Source organism: Aulonocara sp. 'chitande type north' Nkhata Bay, linkage group LG14 (genome assembly GCF_057382095.1).
Source record: "Aulonocara sp. 'chitande type north' Nkhata Bay isolate Kocher_YH1m ecotype deep benthic linkage group LG14, A_spYH_male_GT1.1, whole genome shotgun sequence".
NCBI lineage: Eukaryota > Metazoa > Chordata > Actinopteri > Cichliformes > Cichlidae > Aulonocara > Aulonocara sp. 'chitande type north' Nkhata Bay.
In genome coordinates this window covers 29,326,200-29,344,296 of record NC_141357.1, presented here as the reverse complement: position 1 = coordinate 29,344,296, position 18,097 = coordinate 29,326,200, and the positions used below count along the sequence as shown (strand labels likewise).

Sequence of the window (18,097 nt, the reverse complement as noted above, 5' to 3'; positions counted from 1 at the left end):
TGGAAACTACAATTTATGTAGGTATTATGAAGTACTTCCAATAAAATATAAATAAAACATAACCATATTTCGTTGTATTAAAGTATACGTGTAAGCATAATTTAAAACAATGTTCACCGTGACTGAAAAAATAATTTTAAAAAAAGGGGGTGTCTGTTTGGTATCTTCCTGTACTAACTGTGTGGAATCCGTCTGTTTTGTCCCTCGCTGGCTGCCGTGGTGCCAGAGGGGTTGCCTGGAAACGGCGGAAACGTTTGGGCGCAGCAGCGATGGAGAAGTATGAGAAAATCAAAGTTGTTGGAAGAGGAGCTTTCGGGTAACGTCTGGCTATACTTACACTTTATATGTAATTTATAAAAGTTCTTTTATGTCACACACATCAGCCTGTCTGTAAACGCTGCGCTGTCAGGAGCGAAAGAGGAAAACAATTTTTCCCCTTAAAAAGAAGTAACGGAAATCGTCAAACGTGCGAAGAAGACGACGACGGAGAAGGACGTGTTACCAGAAGTAACAGAGCACTGGACGCGATTTATTTACTTTAAAAACCAGCTATCTGAAAGGCATGTAGAGGTCAGATGAGTGTTAAAGTCTGCCAAAGTCACCAAAAATGTTTACCACCCTCGGTCAAACCCTATATACATTATATTGTCAAAAGTATTTGGTCATCTGCCTTCACACGCATATGAACTTGAGTGACATCCCATTCTTAATTCATAGGGTTTAATTTTATGCTAGTCCAGCATTTGCAGTTATAACAGCTCCAACTATTCTGGGTAGGCTTTCAACAAGCTTTAAGGGTGTGTTTATAGGAATATTAGACCATTCCTCTAAAGGCGGATTTGTGAGGTCAGACACTGATGCTGGAACAGAAGGACTGGCTCCCAGTCTCCGCTCTAATTCATCCCAGAGGTGTTCTGTCGGGTAGAGGTCAGGACTCTATGAAGGCCAGTGAAATTTCTCCACACCAAACTTGCTCTTCCATATTTTTATGGACCTTGCTTTGTGCACTGGTGCACAGTCATGTTGGAACAGGAAGCAACTTAGCCGCTGCTGTTCCCAATCTCTTCCACTTTATTATAATACCACTAAAAGTTGACTGTGGAATATTTAGAAGTGAGGAAATTCATAACTGGACTGGTTGCACAGGTGACATCCTATCACGGTAGGCTACCACGCTGGAATTCACTGAGCTCCTGAGAGCGACCCATTCTATCACAAATGTTTGTAGAAGCAATCTGCATGCCAAAGTGCTTGATTTTATATACTTATGGTTATGGAAGTGATTGGAACACCAAATTTCAGTGATTTGGATAGGCGACTGAATACTTTTGGTAATATAGTGTTAGTTGGTCCAGATGACAGGGTAAGATGACAAATGAGTGTAAATAGTTTGTAACCAGCCTACAAACTGAATTTCAAAGTTTAACTCTAATTTTTTTTTTATTAAACTTCAACTAATTGAATGAGTTTTTCTGGAGTTTTGAAAAAGAATATGTGTTGGCTAGTGTTTTATGAAAGAGGCACTGAAGTCTTAAATTGAATGAAACTTTTAATCTTTTAAGTGTCATGAAGATATATAATTTTAGCTGATAAACAAAAACCCCAAGAGGTCATAAAACACTACAACTATTTTTCCAATCACAAACTTTATAGCCAATGACAAAAACACTACCATGTCACATATGAATAAATATTAATTTGATGGTCAAAGATGGTCAAAGAGTCGGTTTTGCTTAGGAAGGTTTCTGCATGAAGTGACCTGGAAGAATAAACATTGCAGGCATAATCGGAGCTGGTTGAATTCTCTAAGTACTAAGAAAAAGCAATTCACATATTTATGTGTGATTTTCAATTTTATGTGCTAAACCTTTATAGCTTATTTTTAAATGATCAATATTATGCTACTGTCATAAAATCTGCTTGTTGTTGCTTTACACGAAGAAGGGAGCTTTATAAGTAGGAAAAGCTCCATAAATAAAGATTATGAGCTATATTGAGTTACACTAGATCATCAGAAAATATGACTGAAGTAAATAATCTCATTTTGACTGGTATGGTATACACTTTATGAGCTCCATGTCCCTGTTCATTTAAATGTCCAGCCTTGCTAATGAAGTTTTACTGTATTTCTTAGGGGTGGTTCTCTTTTTATGTGACTGTGTGAAACAACATGACACAAACATGTTTAAAATTTAGTTGTTGTCTTCACTCTTCTGAAAATCCACAACATCTGCCATCACATTTTTAAGAAGCTGTGTATAGTGTAAGTAAAGTTGGATTCTTTGAGGACCGTCCTTCTCTTTTCCTTATAGTGTCCATTACACCTGACCATTAAGGTCAAGGTAAAGAATTTTTTGGACTATTTGTCCACAGCATATATATATTAATTGGAGATGAGAGGGCAGTGGGAACAAAGCGTAGCTGAAGGTAATCAAACGCAAGTAAAGACAGACAGGAGGTAAAAAACTGAATCAAGATGAGTAATCTGACTATCAAAGCAAAACTGAAAATAATTGAACATTCAAAACATAATAAATAAAGCCAGACAAAAAGACTCACAATAAAGATGATCATAGAGACAGGGGGACACAAAGACTGAAACACTGGGCAGACTAGAATAACAATCCAATCAAAATAGGAACCGAAACTCAACAAATTCCAAAAAATCAATTTTCAGTAACATCTCAGAAACCTCAGGACTGTAACACAAATCAAATATACTTTTCAGGTACACAGATGGAGAAAGCTTCTGATGTCTTCTGAAACAAAATCAACTAATCTAACCCAAATATAGCAGAAATTTCATTTGTAACATTGACATTTATTATTTTCATTCTATTTGTCTGAATTCCAACTTGTGATCAAAATACCATAGAGGCAGGAAAAAGAAATCTTGTTTTCCATACCTGTACATTCATATCACTTTGAATTAGTGTTGGTCATACTTCACATCTGAATGATAAAACTGTCATTAAAAGATGGCCTGTTTGATGTTTGCACAATGAGACATGGGATTGTGCTGCTTACATTTCATAAATAATGCACATCAAGTGGATTTATCCCGAGCCTGAGCTGCTCTGCTCATTTTGCAGTTTATTTATAACTACTTAAATAATCCATCAGAGGTGGGAAGTCACAAGGTCCTGATCTGCACAGCTGTACTTTTATGTCAGTACTTTATTTGAATAGAACACAATGTTGATCCCACAGCATGGCAGAGTTATTTTTTGAGCCCAGATGTTAAATCGGCTGATAAAGTGTTATTATTTTTCTACATAAAAGAATCCAGTCAGGTTATATGCTAAGAAGACATGCACTGTGTTGGTGTCCCTTCCATTTATTTCTCTTTTTATTCTGTGCCAGCCATGTGTGGGAGTAGTTCTTAAAGGTTAGTACAGAATGCTGTGAAAGGGTCAGATTTTTCAGATTCTCTATTCTTTTACAACTTTGTCTCACATTAGCTTAAAAATCTTAAGTTAAATATTGAGGTTATTTTACTGTGTTACTGTGTTTATTTGGTTCACATTATCGCTTCCCCAGAGAGTAACGTGTAATAAATCAGTGCCAAAGCTTAACTCATTCACTGCCAGCCATTGGCAGTGAATGAGTTAAACCCATTGACTCATTCACTGCAATTGACGGCTATAGACGTCAATGGCAGTGAATGAGTTAACAATGTCAAATCTAAACTTCAGCAAATCACCCTGCTCATATTTATTCAGGAAATGGTATCTCTCATTCTTCTTCACTTTGCTCTGCTGTCAGGATTGTTCACCTGTGCCGCAGGCGCAGCGACGCGGCCTATGTCATCCTTAAGGAGATCCCGGTGGAGCAAATGTCACGAGACGAGCGTCTGGCAGCACAAAACGAGTGTCAGGTGTTGAAACTGCTCAACCACCCAAATATTATAGAGTACTATGAGAACTTCCTGGAAGACAAGGCCCTAATGATAGCGATGGAATATGCTCCAGGTAACCTTGCTATAATATCTTATTACACATCTCCCTTTTGTTAATTGTACAGCATGTTACTTTTCCCATGATATAGTCCTGCAGGGCTCCATACCTTTGCTGGTTCCCATCATGTTAGGCCTGGGAATACCACATGAGGCTGTGTGATAGTATTACAATTCAGAAATCTGTTTATCTATAATGTAAAAAATGTAGATTGCCATTAGTGAGGCCAGCCTTCTGCACAAATGCACCAAAACAAAAACCTAAAATCATGAGGCTTGGATCTTTATATTTTCATACTAAAGACGAGGACTTTGCCAAGGCCTCTAAAGTTCTGCAATGCATTTCTAAATGACATTTTCTCAATTTGTGATTGGTTAAGTAGCTTGTTTTGCCAGTGGAACTGCCATAGCTTACAGATATTGGTGCACGTACATTGTTTTGATTCAGATATAAAACCTTACATATTTTGGTGTTTTATGAGCATTTTTCACTCATTATCTTTTCTTTGTCATTGCTCCAACTATTCTAGCAGTAGTTTGTTTGATTTTTTGGTAAATATATCCTGCCTGGATTTATTGTCATTTTTTCACATGAAAGAAAATTATTGAAAAAGTACATGGACTTTAGTTTTTGTTAAAGTTCAGATTTTGCGGCTGTAAACATCCAAAAAGTCTATTTGTTGCAGATAAAAGTGTTGATGTGATTTATTTACATGGCTGGATTACTTATTTTTTCTAATGCTTACAGTAACATTTCACTTGAGCAACAAGGTCACCTGCTGTGATCTTAAAGCCCTTTAAAGCCTTTAAAATCCAATGTTAATTGGCTGTAATATCATTTCATTACTCAGACCAACATAGTAACTTCCATTATGGTTCCAACAAACCAAAGTCATCTGTGTTGTTTATTCTTCCCTTCATGTTTTCTCCATGCAGGTGGGACGCTGGCTGACTACATACAGAAGCGCTGTAACTCGCTACTGGACGAAGACACCATCCTTCACTTCTTTGTGCAGATCTTGCTCGCCCTGTACCATGTTCACAACAAGCTCATCCTGCACAGGGACCTCAAGACTCAGAATATTCTTCTTGACAAACACCAGATGATTGTCAAAATCGGAGACTTTGGCATCTCCAAGATCCTCGTCAGCAAAAGCAAAGCTTACACGGTGAATCGTCTTACCTCTTCCCTTCATTTTTAGAATTCTAAATTGCATTCTGAAATGGAATTAAAACCTCCTTTATTTCCTGTTACAGGTTGTCGGGACCCCTTGCTACATCTCCCCGGAGCTGTGTGAGGGAAAGCCGTATAACCAGAAGAGTGATATCTGGGCTTTGGGCTGTGTGCTGTATGAGCTAGCAAGCCTCAAGAGAGCCTTTGAGGCTGCTGTAATAAGAGCATATACTTTATACTGTCCCATTTTGGGTGTGATGATAATACTGCATTATTGTTTTTACATTACTCTTCTTCTCCTTAAATGTATAAATTATAAACTCTTGCTGTGTGCAAAGGCATTCAAACCATTAGAGCTACTCTGTTTACACAATGGGGGATTCTTAAAATTTCTCAGAATATTTCATAAAAGCACCCGCATGTTGTCCCACTTTAAAGCACAAACAGATTGCTACTGCTTCTGATATCCACTCAGATCAATAATTCATTCAAATCTTTTTTGCTTTTGCTCAAGTCTGTTTTCACTACCGATTACACTGCGGTTTAGTGCTGTGAAAGATTCTTGTTTTGACAAGGATTTAGGGTAGATGAGAGATTATGCTTTTCACATCAATCTGTGATGCATCTTATGATTTCACTCCTTCATTTTTCTCTCAGAATCTCCCCGCCCTCGTTCTGAAGATCATGAGCGGCACCTTTGCTCCGATCTCAGACCGTTACAGCCCAGAACTCCGACAGCTAATTCTCAACATGCTCAATTTGGATCCATCCAAACGGCCTCAACTCAATGAAATAATGGCTCTCCCCATATGCATCAGGCCCCTGCTTAACCTCTACACAGATATAGGAAATGTAAAAATGCGCAGGTACAGTCTTTTTGCTTAATTAATAATGAAATAAGATTATTTTAACTACAAGAGTTTTGATGTCAGATTGAGATTTATTATGTTTTGTGTAGTGACTTCTGTCTTTATCAATATCTTCTTTTCTTCCAGGATTGAGAAACCTCTGTCTACGGTGCAAACTGGTCCTCAAGGTAGACCAGGAGGGAGAGTTCCTGCCAACAGGTCAAGAGGTGAAGCATGTAGTTATTTGACCATAGTACTGGCTGATCTAGACTGATAGCGTCAGTTACAAAAATTGTTGTTTGCTTTTTTTGGGCTGAAACAGACAGATCAGTTGGTTTAGGACCAGGAAAGGTGCATTCCCTCCCGCTGTCTTCTGTGTATACGTGGGGAAGTGGCATCTCGACCCCTCTCCGCCTCCCGATGCTCAACACGGAAGTGCTTCAGGTCTCTCTGGGCCGCACTCAAAAGATGGGTGTGACCAAGACTGGCCGTTTGATTACATGGGAGGTTTGTGTGTGTGTGTGTGTGTGTGTGTGTGTTCTTTGTTTTTTCTTCTTTCTTTTTTTTTACTTTGACTGCTTTTCCTGAAGTACAAATGTTCCCTGTAACTCTGACACAGTGCAAAAGGAGCAGCTTTGATCTGATATGCTCTCCTCAGCCTTGCTGATGTTTCCACTGTTAAATGTCCAAATATAGCTGAAAGAAATTATGAGCCAGTACTTGTTGTAGCAAACAAGAAAATCCCAGAAAGTTTTAAAGACTCAAATAGCAATATTACAGGACAGCATTGTTATGGTTGCTTGGAGAAGCTACAGTACTAAACAGACAACATCAGATTGAAGGATTTTAGCACTTTTTTATCCATATTTTGAGTTTTAAGATACTCTTGGAAAAGCATAAATTCTCTACATGGGTATTTGTATACTTTAAAAGTAACATCTGGAAGGCTTGAATATTGCAGACTCGTGATTTCCTCTTATTCTGTTACTGCCATAAAGAGACTCTCTGCTCACTTTAGTCTAATAACATTTTTTGTCACAGGCTCCATCAGTGGGGTCCTCTGAGGCCAGTCTTCCTGGTGTGGTGGAGCAGATCCAGCCTCAGTTTATTTCTCGCTTCCTCGAGGGTCAGTCTGGAGTCACCATCAAGTCTGTGTCCTGTGGTGATCTCTTTACCACCTGCATGACAGGTAGGTGGGCCATTTGTCTTTGGATACCCATCAGAGAGATCACAGCCGTGCCAATCAGTTTAGTTAGGAGCTGTGCTGTAGAAAATCTCTTTATGCTCATCCCCTAAAACACTAAACCGGTGTTTGAGTGCAAACTTTGGATACAGCCAACCATCTCTTTATCTTGATATTGTGAATCTACCTGAACATAACCCTCATGCTTGCCTGGCAGTTAGGAATGGTTGTTTCTCTCATTCTCACACTGTGGTACACTCACAGCGTGTTTTTGAAGGGTTTTGTCAACCCATCCAACACCACAAAGCCGATAACACAGGATTAAAGACTCTTTTCTCTTAGCTCATGTCTCTTTCATCAGTTTTCACTGTTGTGTTGCAGATTAGTGTTTCCTAGATGGGGATTAGAAGCATTCTGTTGGCCTCTGTAAGAATACACCTACACTCATCAACTAATAGTCCTGTTAATCCCTTCTTTTCATTTCCAATTTGCAGACAGGGGCATTATCATGACGTTTGGTAGTGGAAGCAACGGCTGTCTAGGACACGGGAACTTCAATGATGTAACACAGGTACACTATTTGAATGCCTTAGTAAATGCAATGATAGCTGCCAGTGTAAGAAATTAGGTATACCCTAATAAAAGTAATACAGTTAAAGGCAACAGCTTCTTTGTAAATTCCACTCAAATCAACTTGTTTAGATTAATAAAGGTGGATTACATGTTAAAGAAATCTCTCAATCAGTAGAAATTCTGTGACCCTGAAGTTAGTCTATAATACCATTTAATCAGCAGTGCACTACTGGAAACACTGTGTGGTTTAGGTGAGAGAGCTAGTGTGCAGGAGGCAGCGCACATGATGCCCACTAGCTAGTGGTGAATGTGCTGGAATATTAGCTGGGTTGTTGGAACACTGGAGCAAAAAAATACAGACGTCGTCCTAAAAAGCTGACAGGTTAGACTTCATTCCACACGCTTCTACACAAGCTTGTGTGTGTTTTGCAATTTCACAGTGTTAAAATAATGTCTTTTTTTCATGGCTTGATGTGCTCTCCCTCATATTTTTACAGAAAAGCACACATTAAAAGCAGACGTGCCTTAACATGTACAATGAATTGATAACAATGAAATAATAATGGATGAATGAATAATTAAAAGACTTTATAGAAAGAGATGGTCGTTAAAAAGACATTTTTAAAATTTATTAGGCAATAGATAGTACAGAAGCAGACAGGAAACAAAGGGAGAGAGAGGAGTGAATTCAACCAAGAATGATGCAGTTTCATTTTATACAGTTAAATGAATGCTATGAGGGCGCAACGTCCCTACAGATTTTTGATGAAAAGCTTTCATTTCATTGATGACACTGTTTTTGTTCTCAGCCCAAGATAGTGGAGGCCCTGCTTGGTTACGAGCTCATTCAGGTGTCCTGCGGTGCTTCCCATGTTCTCGCTGTGACCAATGAAAGAGAAGTTTTTGCCTGGGGAAGAGGAGACAATGGTATAGTAAACAAACCAGTTTTTATTTTCTTCTTTTTGGTGTTTGCTTGTGTGGTTTATGACAGCTGCATCTCAACACAGAGCTTAATGGTTGGGTCTCTGTCTGAAAGGTCGCCTCGGGCTCGGCACCCAGGACACCCATAACTCTCCACAGCAAGTGTGTTTACCTGGCGACTTTGAAGCCCAGAGGGTGGTGTGTGGAGTTGACTGCTCCATGATTATTAGCAACCAGCACAGCATTGTGGCATGTGGAAGCAACAGGTGACTATTCTGGTTCTTGATTCAAAAGTGTGACAAAAATGAGGAAGTGATGAGCAGCGTTATATAACGCTGAGACAACGTTTTCACTCCATGTTTTCCGTAAAAAATGCTAACATTTTTTCACTCTATAAACTCGATCATGTGGGTTGATGGTGGTAGGTTAAAAGGTCAGAGAGGTACTTTCCTAGTGCACAACGTGTGAGACAGCATTCTCTTAAAATGACAAAGCCTTTGCTTTCACTCAGCGCTAATCCCGCTCTCTCAGAGAGGATGTATGTGTGAATAGGAGAGGGCAAGAGTAGTAAACAGCTTTGTTCACACTTCTGTGGCTTACAGACATGAAATACATACACAGTAGCAGTGAACTCAGCTCCAGACCTTAAACATGTATTGAATACTTGATAAATATGAAACTAAAAGATTACTGGCATTAAATGATAATTATTCTTCATTGATGGGTAAGAAGAACTTTATTGCACGATATTCATCAAAGTGTTCCAAAAATAGCAGGTGGAACTATTTATATACCATGAAACTTAACAGACTTCATAGCCAACGGGATGGAAACTTGATACACATGATAGCAAACTAGACTGGAACGTCTGCCTACTTGGGATTTTTTCTATATTACATAATGTCAGATTTGTTTTCTGGATTTCACCGATTGCAGCTTTTAGCCAAAAGGCAAAAAAGAAACGATACTTATGAGCGAGTGCTGGTAATGTGTTTGTTTACAGGAAACAAACAGTCTTATATTCTCAAATGTATGCATGCTTAAACAAACACTTAAGATTTGGACGAATACTACAGCATTGTGTCTGTTAAAAATGTTTGTTTTGTTGTTTTATTGTACTCAGGTTCAACAAGCTTGGCCTGGATATGATCACAGCTGGAGAGGAACCGAATCCCTTGAATCAAGTGGAAGAAGTTCATTCTTACACTCCAGTCCAATCAGCCCCACTCAACACTGAGAAGATTGTTTACATTGACATTGGAACGGCGCATTCTGTCGCTGTTACAGGTTCAAGAAATTCACAATATTATTCTCTTTTTTGGAAAGAGTCTCGTTTGTAGCTATTATAGCATTTCTTTGCGAGTGCCTTTGTATGTTAAGTTTAAGTCCAAAGGTGGACCCAAATACAGACTGGCACACAGAGTAATACACAAAGCAAGCTTTACTTTCATGCTGACAATAAGTTCCAGGGAGGAAAAAAGGGTGACTAATCCAAAAGTACAAAAACTGCCAACAAGCACATGACTTAGAAGCAGCACCTTATGAGAGAAGCAGGTGGTACAACAGATGAGTTGACAAAGAGGAAGACAGAACTACTTATACACAGAGGGCTGATTGGAAATGAGAAACAGAAGGGAAACCAGACAAAGGTGAAAACTATCAAGATGATCAACAAACAAGGGATAAAATCCAAAGCAGGATACAAGAGAAATCTAGGTATCAGAATAAAGCAGGAAATTAATCAAGGACACAACTAAAGGATAAATAAACTAATTTGAGGGGAACACAGAAAGACTAAATAGAGAGAGGAGCAGATATTTTAAATAGCTGATTGTTAGAGATTGCTTAACGGCAAATGTTTTTCCTCTTTTTGCATCTATACAGTCTGTTTATCTGCATCCAGAACCTGCTCAAATGTGATTGGTTAGCACCCAGACTAAAGCTGACTAGAAAAACAGAAACCAGAAAGATTGAAGAGATTAGCCCTGACAAAACTGCAGTAGTTCCCTTGCTTTTGACAGCATTGGGTTTAGTGGGATGCAACAAAGAATCCTGAATAATGTCTGTGACCTCTTTCTTTTTTTTCCCGCAGACCCTTGTCAGGCAACTGCGGTACAAAAATTAATATTACTGCAATTCATTAAAAACGTAAATTTTTCTTATCCGCACAAGGGAAAAGCTGCTAACAAAGTAATTTCACCACAAGTGTAATTCCTAAATTTTTTCTTGGTTTATGTCTCCACGTTTTCGTTGTTCAGAAAATGGTCAGTGTTTCACCTTTGGCAGCAACCAGCACGGTCAAATTGGCTCCAGCTCCCGACGTAGCAGCCGTGCCCCCTGCAAAGTGTCTGGCCTGCAGGGCATCACTGTGGCTGCCTGTGGTGACGCCTTCACCTTAGCCATAGGATCTGGTGAGTAGATGCATTTATTGAGTCATGTTTGTAACATTGCAACAGATTTCTTTTTGAACCACGTTTCTTTTGAGACTTGAGTTTTGTGAACAAGAATCCTCAAAATATGTTGGATGGCTGACAGAGGAAACTGCAATATAGTTTTAAGTAAAGTGTGATATCAGGTTAATATACTTATGAGTAGAAAAGAGTAAATATCACGTCTTGAAGTTTTTGAAGACCCTGCACACCTGCAAAGGGGCTTTCAGTTTTTTCTGGCTGCCGTTCAGGTTGAAGATGGGCCGGGGATGTAGTACAGTTTGAGAGTTGACTGGATTACTGGAACCAATAAGAAGGAGAAAAGTGTGTGTACACACAGCTTAAGCTGCAATCAGGCCAAATCTGTTTTTCTGGCAAGGGAGACTTGCTTGGTATGCCAGAGAAACATAAACGGTGAGAACTACCATGTCTAATTATATTAGCCAATGAAACTATAAATTACTGTTAGACATTTCTTTTTACCTCTCAGCTGTAAAAGACTGATGGGGTATTATCATCAACCTGCCGGGTAGGTGATGTGGAGTCCCAAGTTTGTGAATGCAGTAACTGACATAGGAGTTTCAAATTGATACCATAGGTATAACTATAAAAAAAACAACAACGAAAAAAACGGGTGATTTCAAATCGATAACTTATGAAGGAAGTCAACTAGGATTTTGAAATGGATAACATTAGATTTAATCTGATAGAGACCACATTTCATTGATAGCTGTTGTTTAGCTGCTTTACATGGGTATTTTATTATATCTCAATTTGACTCTGACTGGCTGTGTCACCACACAGTTATAATGTACATCACCAATTCTGAAAAAGTTGGGACCTAGGAGTTGGTAGCCTGAGAGCTCGACAGTCATAAACATTCCGTATTGATTTCTCTAAATTCTCTGAAATCTTTGATTATGTATTTACTGCAGATTACAAGAAATTCACAATTTAATTTTGAGGAACATTGTTCAGAAATTGTTTCACAATTTGTATATGCAGTTTTTTGCAGATTGGTGAACCTTTGGTCATCTTTACTTGTGACAAACTGCCTTTCTAAGATGATCTTTTTATACCCAGTTAGTTGCTGACCTGTTGGCGATTAAACTAATGATTTGCAAACAACTACCCGTACTGTTCCTCCAGCCGTTTCTATTTAGTACCACTTACTTTCTCCAGCCTCTTCTTGCCCAATGCCAACTGTTTTGAAATGCATTTCTATGATTAAATTAAAAATATTCAAAATATATTTCTTAATATCGTCATTTTGTCACTTTAAACATTTGATATGTTTTCCATGCTCTATTATGAGTAAAATATGGGTTTTATGAGATTTGCAAATAATTGGATTCTCTTTGGACAGCATCTCAAGTTTGTCAGAAGTGGGTTTATAGCGTCAACTCCAAAATAAAGCCGATAAAGATGATCATTGCGGTAGATTCTTCAGCAAGTTTCACATTTGTTCAGGATTATTTTCACGCCATCCCAAAGATAAACCCACGGAGCCATCAGTTAAAGACCTGTGTGAATTAATGCATGCTGGGGTTCTGACTCTCAATTTGGTGACCATCCTCTTCTTCTTCTGTTTCTGTTCTCTGCAGAAGGGGAGGTGTACACGTGGGGCAAGGGGGCCCGTGGCCGCCTGGGAAGAAAAGAGGAGGATTCTGGGATACCAAAGCCAGTGCAGCTCGATGAAAGTCACCCGTTCGCGGTGACATCGGTGGCTTGTTGTCATGGCAACACCCTGCTGGCAGTGAAACGTAATATTTCACTCATTACCCTCTGTTAACAAACTCTGTGAGATGTTGGGATGTGGTGAAATATCACTACTCCCCAGATGAAAGACAAGCTTAACTCGAGACAAGGTCCCCCGATAACATCAGCAGAGTTGCATGTTCATCTGTGTACAATAGTGAAAGGACTCATTTGTAAGTTTGAAAGCTCAGCTGTGGCGAAAAATGTGGAGTACTTCCATCTTTTACAGACGGGGTGCCAGGGGGTTTGTTTACACAAGAAACTAGTTTTTATGCTACAAATATAATTTTTATCTGCACACTAAAAGTAATTGTAGGTCACAGAGGTCTATGGAGTGGAACAGAAAATGGCTGTATAAACAGTGATGGTACAAAACTGAGGGCTTGGATTCCACTTTATATTTGAAAACAGCTGCAGAATTAGAGAAGATTAAACTGCATCAGAATTCAATAAGTGACAGAGATGCTGGTAATCCAGCAACAGGCTGCAGGGCTGCTGTTTAAATGGTTCTCAGGCCTGAGCTGAGCAGCAGATATATAGAGACCAACCACTGTGAGAGGTTTAGATTACAGTACAGACCATTGCACAAGTGCCCAAGTGAGTGAGTTTCACCCTTCTAACTCAAACACTTCAACATTAAACAACAGAAATGGAAAGAAACGGAGGGTGGTCCTAAAGGTCCAGTATAAAGATAAAGAAGGATTGTTTTGAGCTCTGAATCATGCAAAGCTTTTTTTTTTTTTCTAAGAGTCGAGAGATAAAATTGTTTGTATAGTTTTTTTGGACAACAAGAATGGTTCGTCATGTAGGTCAATGTTTTCTCTACGTGACCTGATGTGTGTGGATGATATGACACATGCTTGAACAATGTTTCAGTGATCAGGATCTGGTGAACATTAGGAAACACATATGTGAAGGTCAAAAGCTAAAACACACAAGTACAAAATCACCAGGTTTTAAAGTTTTCCTTAAGGAGGAAAGAATTAATTTAATTGAACACAAAATTAGTTCACAAACCTCTGAAAGGAACTTAAATTCTTAATGTGAGCTTTAAATTGTGAGTGGAAGGCAAAAGTCTTCACAACAATTACTTGAAGACAGAATTAATTAATTATTAATTACTTTAAACAATGAACAGAGAAAATGTAGATAATTGTGTGCAGATGTAGCTGTGGAGTCACTGTGAAAAGCAAACATGTTTTTCTGGTCCAGTAGCCCAGTAGTAGTAATTGTGATTAAACAATACCAAAGAAAATGCAGCACTGCAGACCATTTCTCCAAAATTTGTAATATTGATCCTAAATTTAAAAACAAATAAGACCTGAAGTTCTTTTGTATTATGTCGTATTTTTGCCTATATTAGTCATGAGTGAAAAAGCAGATGGAGAAAGAAGAGAGCGGAACATCTGGACAGCAGGAATCACTCTGTTGCAGTGTTAAAATTTCCATTAGACTAGTCAGGACTACCAGACCTCCTGTAAAACATGACAAGCTCTTACTGATATTCATTTAACTGTCAGCCTCATTATTGGCCCACTGATTTATTGGGTTAATACTTTTTGTGCAACAACAGACGAGTTGTTTGCTGCTGGTTCAATTCATTCATCGATTAACCTGCTAATTGTTTTCTTTGTGGGATGAATGAATATTTTGTCTAACCAATGTCAAAATGTAGCGAAGATTTCAAGCCAAGGTGGCATCTTCAGATTAATTCAGTACAAAAACCAAAAGCTGTTTATCTTACTGTTGTATTTAAAGGAGAGAAGATAGAACCAGTTCCCAATTAGGTCAAACACTTGCACCTGATTCAGCTCTACTGACATTGCCATTCTGTTTCTGCTTCAGCTCTGCTCGAGGAGGCCATCTCCAGATGATCTTGTCTTGAAAAATAACCCACTCTGCGGCCATCGTGAGACCCGACAGCAGGCTGTGGAGGAGGACCGCTTCCTCCTAGAGACCCATCTGTGCTGAATTTAGAAAGATTTCCTTTCAAACCCCAGCTGCAGCCTCAGCCTTTCTCTCTCTATCTATTTTTCTTTCAGGTGTTTCATTCAATGGTTTGATTTCATGATGCAAAGCACAAAAAAAGGTCACAGCCTTGCTGCAGGTTTTATCTCACATCAGGTCGGTGAAAGGAATGTTGCAACACAGATACTGAAGCTAGATTACAGGAAGTCATTAGGCTGGGCTCATGCAGTGAGCTATTGTGCGCTCTCATGTGCAGTGTCAGCACAAGAAAGACCATTAAAAGGTCAAACTGGTTTGAGCTCTCTCAAGCAGCCGGTCAATGAAACGAAAAGAATGAAGCCACTTGAGCGTTCATCAGACAAATGAAGTCAGCACCACGTCAGTGGTCACTTTGCGATTTATTGGATTACAGCGGTGTTCGAACCACATAACGACGGACCGAGCTGTGTCTGAAACCACTCGCTTGTTCGCTCATTCACTTTTGTAAGATAAACAGCAGTTCAATGAGAGGAGTGAAAGGAGATTTCAGACTGTTTACTGACTGCAGCAGGAAATGGTGCACATGCTGGGCTGTTTTCATTCCAGTGTTGGACTCTGAACAGCAGATGAAGTTCACAGTTTTATCATTATTGTCCTTGTAACTCATTGAAATCATGTTGCTGTACAGAACAGTGTGAAAACTGTTCATGTGATGACCAAAATCAAAACCTGCCAAAGTGTTCAGAGTACAGTAACTATTTCATTCAATGCCTCACTCTGATGCAGACACAACCATGCTGAAAAGGGTTAACAACAAATGAAAATACCACAATGTTGAAAAGCCCCCATTGTAGTAAATGAAGACAAACTACACCGCCTCAATTTAACTAAAGAAATAAGGGTCTTCCGTTGGGTTGAAGGTTCAGTAAGATCCTAACCCCACTGAGAATCTTTGGGATGTGCTGAAGAACATGTTGCACAGCGGTGAGGATCTCCCCTCATCAATATGAGATATTGGAAAATAAATGTCACAGCTGAGGACCTTTTTTGGGCCAGTCAATGTAAACTTGAACCTGTAATAATGAACGATTTGAAGAAAGTTGCACACAGAACCTGAAGTCCTAATAATGCAAAGTGGGGTCAGTTTGAAGTACTTTATATGCTGCTGCATGGCTTCATTTCCAATAGTAAATCCAGAGATCATCTGCAGTTACATGATTATATTCTGTATTTAGGCTGAGAGCAGTCTGAGACTGCACAGCTCAGCTTAGGCTGGAAGTTCTGTCTCTCCAGAGACGAGGGGTAGATTGACTGTCTCAATTCAATTAATGATTGGATGAAAAATATTTGAATTTAACTCAGACAAAGCAAATGTCTCTATTTCCCGCTCCAGAAAGCATATACCTCTATATCCGTTTTCTTTCTCATTCACCCTAAAAGCTAACAACACAATCTTGAGATCATTTTTGATGTTTGACTTCTGATATTCACATCAAGGCTCTTGCTTGTTCACTGTAAGAAAAATTGCTCAAAAAGTGAACAAGAGATGCTCGTTCGGGTCTTCATCACCTCCTGCTTGGATTATTGTACTGCTCTATTTTCTTGTCCGCCAAAGCGTTTATTAATCGCCTCCAATCTGTCCAAAATGCTGCTTCAAGGATTGTAACTCGCTCTCAAATTCTCTCATATCACCCCATCATTACAGCATCTGCACTGGCATCCAGTCACGTTTAGGTATCATCTTGAAATCTTGGTTCTTACTTTCATGGCTTTATGAGGTGAGGCCCTCACTTACATCGCCTGTCTACTCAAATCCTTAGGCTGGCTGATAGAGGTCTTCTTGTGGTTCTCTGTACCCGTGTAAAATCTAAATGGGTACTGTCTCTTAAAACCAAAACTGTGGAACAGCTTACCAATCTTTCTTCACACGCTTGAATCTGTGGCATTCTTTAGAAAGCTTTAAACTTCTCAGACAGAGATTTGGTTGTTTTTCTGTTGTGTGCATTTTGCTCTTCTTTTTGTTTGTTTTTCTCCTGTTAACTCTGTAAGCACTTTGTGACTCCTTTTCTTAGAAAGCGCTATATAAATCAATTTTACTTACTAATCTGCATCTGGATTAGTTTGTGATATTTTCTCGTAAACATCAAGGTGATGTCTGATTTCACTTCGATAGGTATTTCTGATGACACAAGATGTCTCACAGCGCTGAAATATCGTTCCAAAAATTCCTTGATCTATTGTGACTAACTGTTAGTTCCACTTCAAGCAGGTAGTCACTTCTAAGTGTGGGCCAAGACTCACCTCTGATAAAGATTTTAATGCATATTTATATATATATCCATATAAACAAACCAAAATAATCACAGAAAACAGTTTCAAGTACAAGCACCTCAAAATGCTCATTTCCACTGCTGCTTTTTTAAATATGCATGTATTTTTTATATTTACATTCACATTAAATTTGACTCACAGTGACATTTTCTTGTATTGTGGCTTTTATTCCAATAGAGAACATTTAAAAAGACAGACTTTCAAAAAATGAAACATTAACCTCCTCTACCCTCCTCTTTACGCTGTCATTAATATGTAGTTTAATACTATAAACACACCGAGTTATTTCACCTTTTCTGGGGACATGGCTCAGCTGCCTTTGTTGTCCTGTGTGATGATGTAATGGTGATGTAATCCAGTGGCAATACAGCAGGTGAAAACCGATCCAGATGTGAAGCTGTGCGCTTTATTGACCCCGTGAACGAAATGACATCCGGATGTTTATTTTTTTTAATGAGTATAACAGCAGACGTCAGGGGTTATTTTTAATGAAGCATTTATATGAAACATTTAAGCTTGAAACGAAATAATACCAGACTGGTGTGCTGCTCCATCGCCAGGGGGCGCCTCTCCCCTCTGACTGTGCTGTAGGTGTCTGAGTTGGATTCAGTTTTTCTTTATTTAATTTACATCTTTACTGCGAAACCTCTCTCACGTGTGACTTCACCAGCTGGCACTATGTATGTTTAGTTTTTTATTTATTTATTTAATTATTTATTTATTATCACTCTCCGACACTTTATGTGGACCCCTGATGGCGTCTAAGCTGATAAATAAACATTGATAATTATCAAATGTGAAATGAAAGAACGATGAGAGCCCACTGTAGCCGGACAAAGGCTCGATTAAAGCCTCATAAAGAGGGGATCACAGAGATAAAATGGTGTGAACAGAGCGTTTCAGCTCCTTGACTCCTCCTGCCTGGAGGAGGAGGAGGAGGAGGAGGCGGGACTCGGTGCACCTAAACAGACGGAGGGC

General features: G+C 39.0%; 1 protein-coding gene across 2 annotated transcripts; it reads left to right on the top strand.

Annotated features, from left to right (window-relative positions):
• The first annotated feature begins 211 nt into the window (after window positions 1-211).
• On the top strand, window positions 212-14,840 carry nek8 (NIMA-related kinase 8). 2 transcript variants are annotated; one of them, XM_086261967.1, is made up of 15 exons: window positions 212-316; window positions 3,766-3,971; window positions 4,892-5,124; window positions 5,213-5,344; window positions 5,787-5,995; window positions 6,125-6,204; window positions 6,300-6,484; window positions 7,019-7,166; window positions 7,655-7,731; window positions 8,543-8,660; window positions 8,770-8,920; window positions 9,778-9,941; window positions 10,913-11,065; window positions 12,688-12,846; window positions 14,687-14,840. In XM_086261967.1, the coding sequence occupies exons 1-15, from the start codon at window positions 270-272 to the stop codon at window positions 14,713-14,715; spliced, it is 2,091 nt and encodes a 696-aa protein (XP_086118093.1). In that variant the 5' UTR covers window positions 212-269; the 3' UTR covers window positions 14,716-14,840. The 2 variants fall into 2 exon arrangements, with proteins under 2 accessions (XP_086118093.1, XP_086118094.1); XM_086261968.1 differs by lacking the exon at window positions 212-316 and adding an exon at window positions 358-560.
• The last annotated feature ends 3,257 nt before the right edge of the window (window positions 14,841-18,097 follow it).

What these genes read in the sequence shown, in the direction of transcription:
- nek8 (XM_086261967.1), top strand. Translation starts at nt 270, where the DNA reads ATGGAGAAGTATGAGAAAATCAAAGTTGTTGGAAGAGGAGCTTTCGG. An exon ending in GTTGGAAGAGGAGCTTTCGG is followed by an intron (nt 317 to 3,765) that starts GTAACGTCTGGC and finishes CTCTGCTGTCAG; the next exon opens with GATTGTTCACCTGTGCCGCA. An exon ending in GCAAAAGCAAAGCTTACACG is followed by an intron (nt 5,125 to 5,212) that starts GTGAATCGTCTT and finishes TTCCTGTTACAG; the next exon opens with GTTGTCGGGACCCCTTGCTA.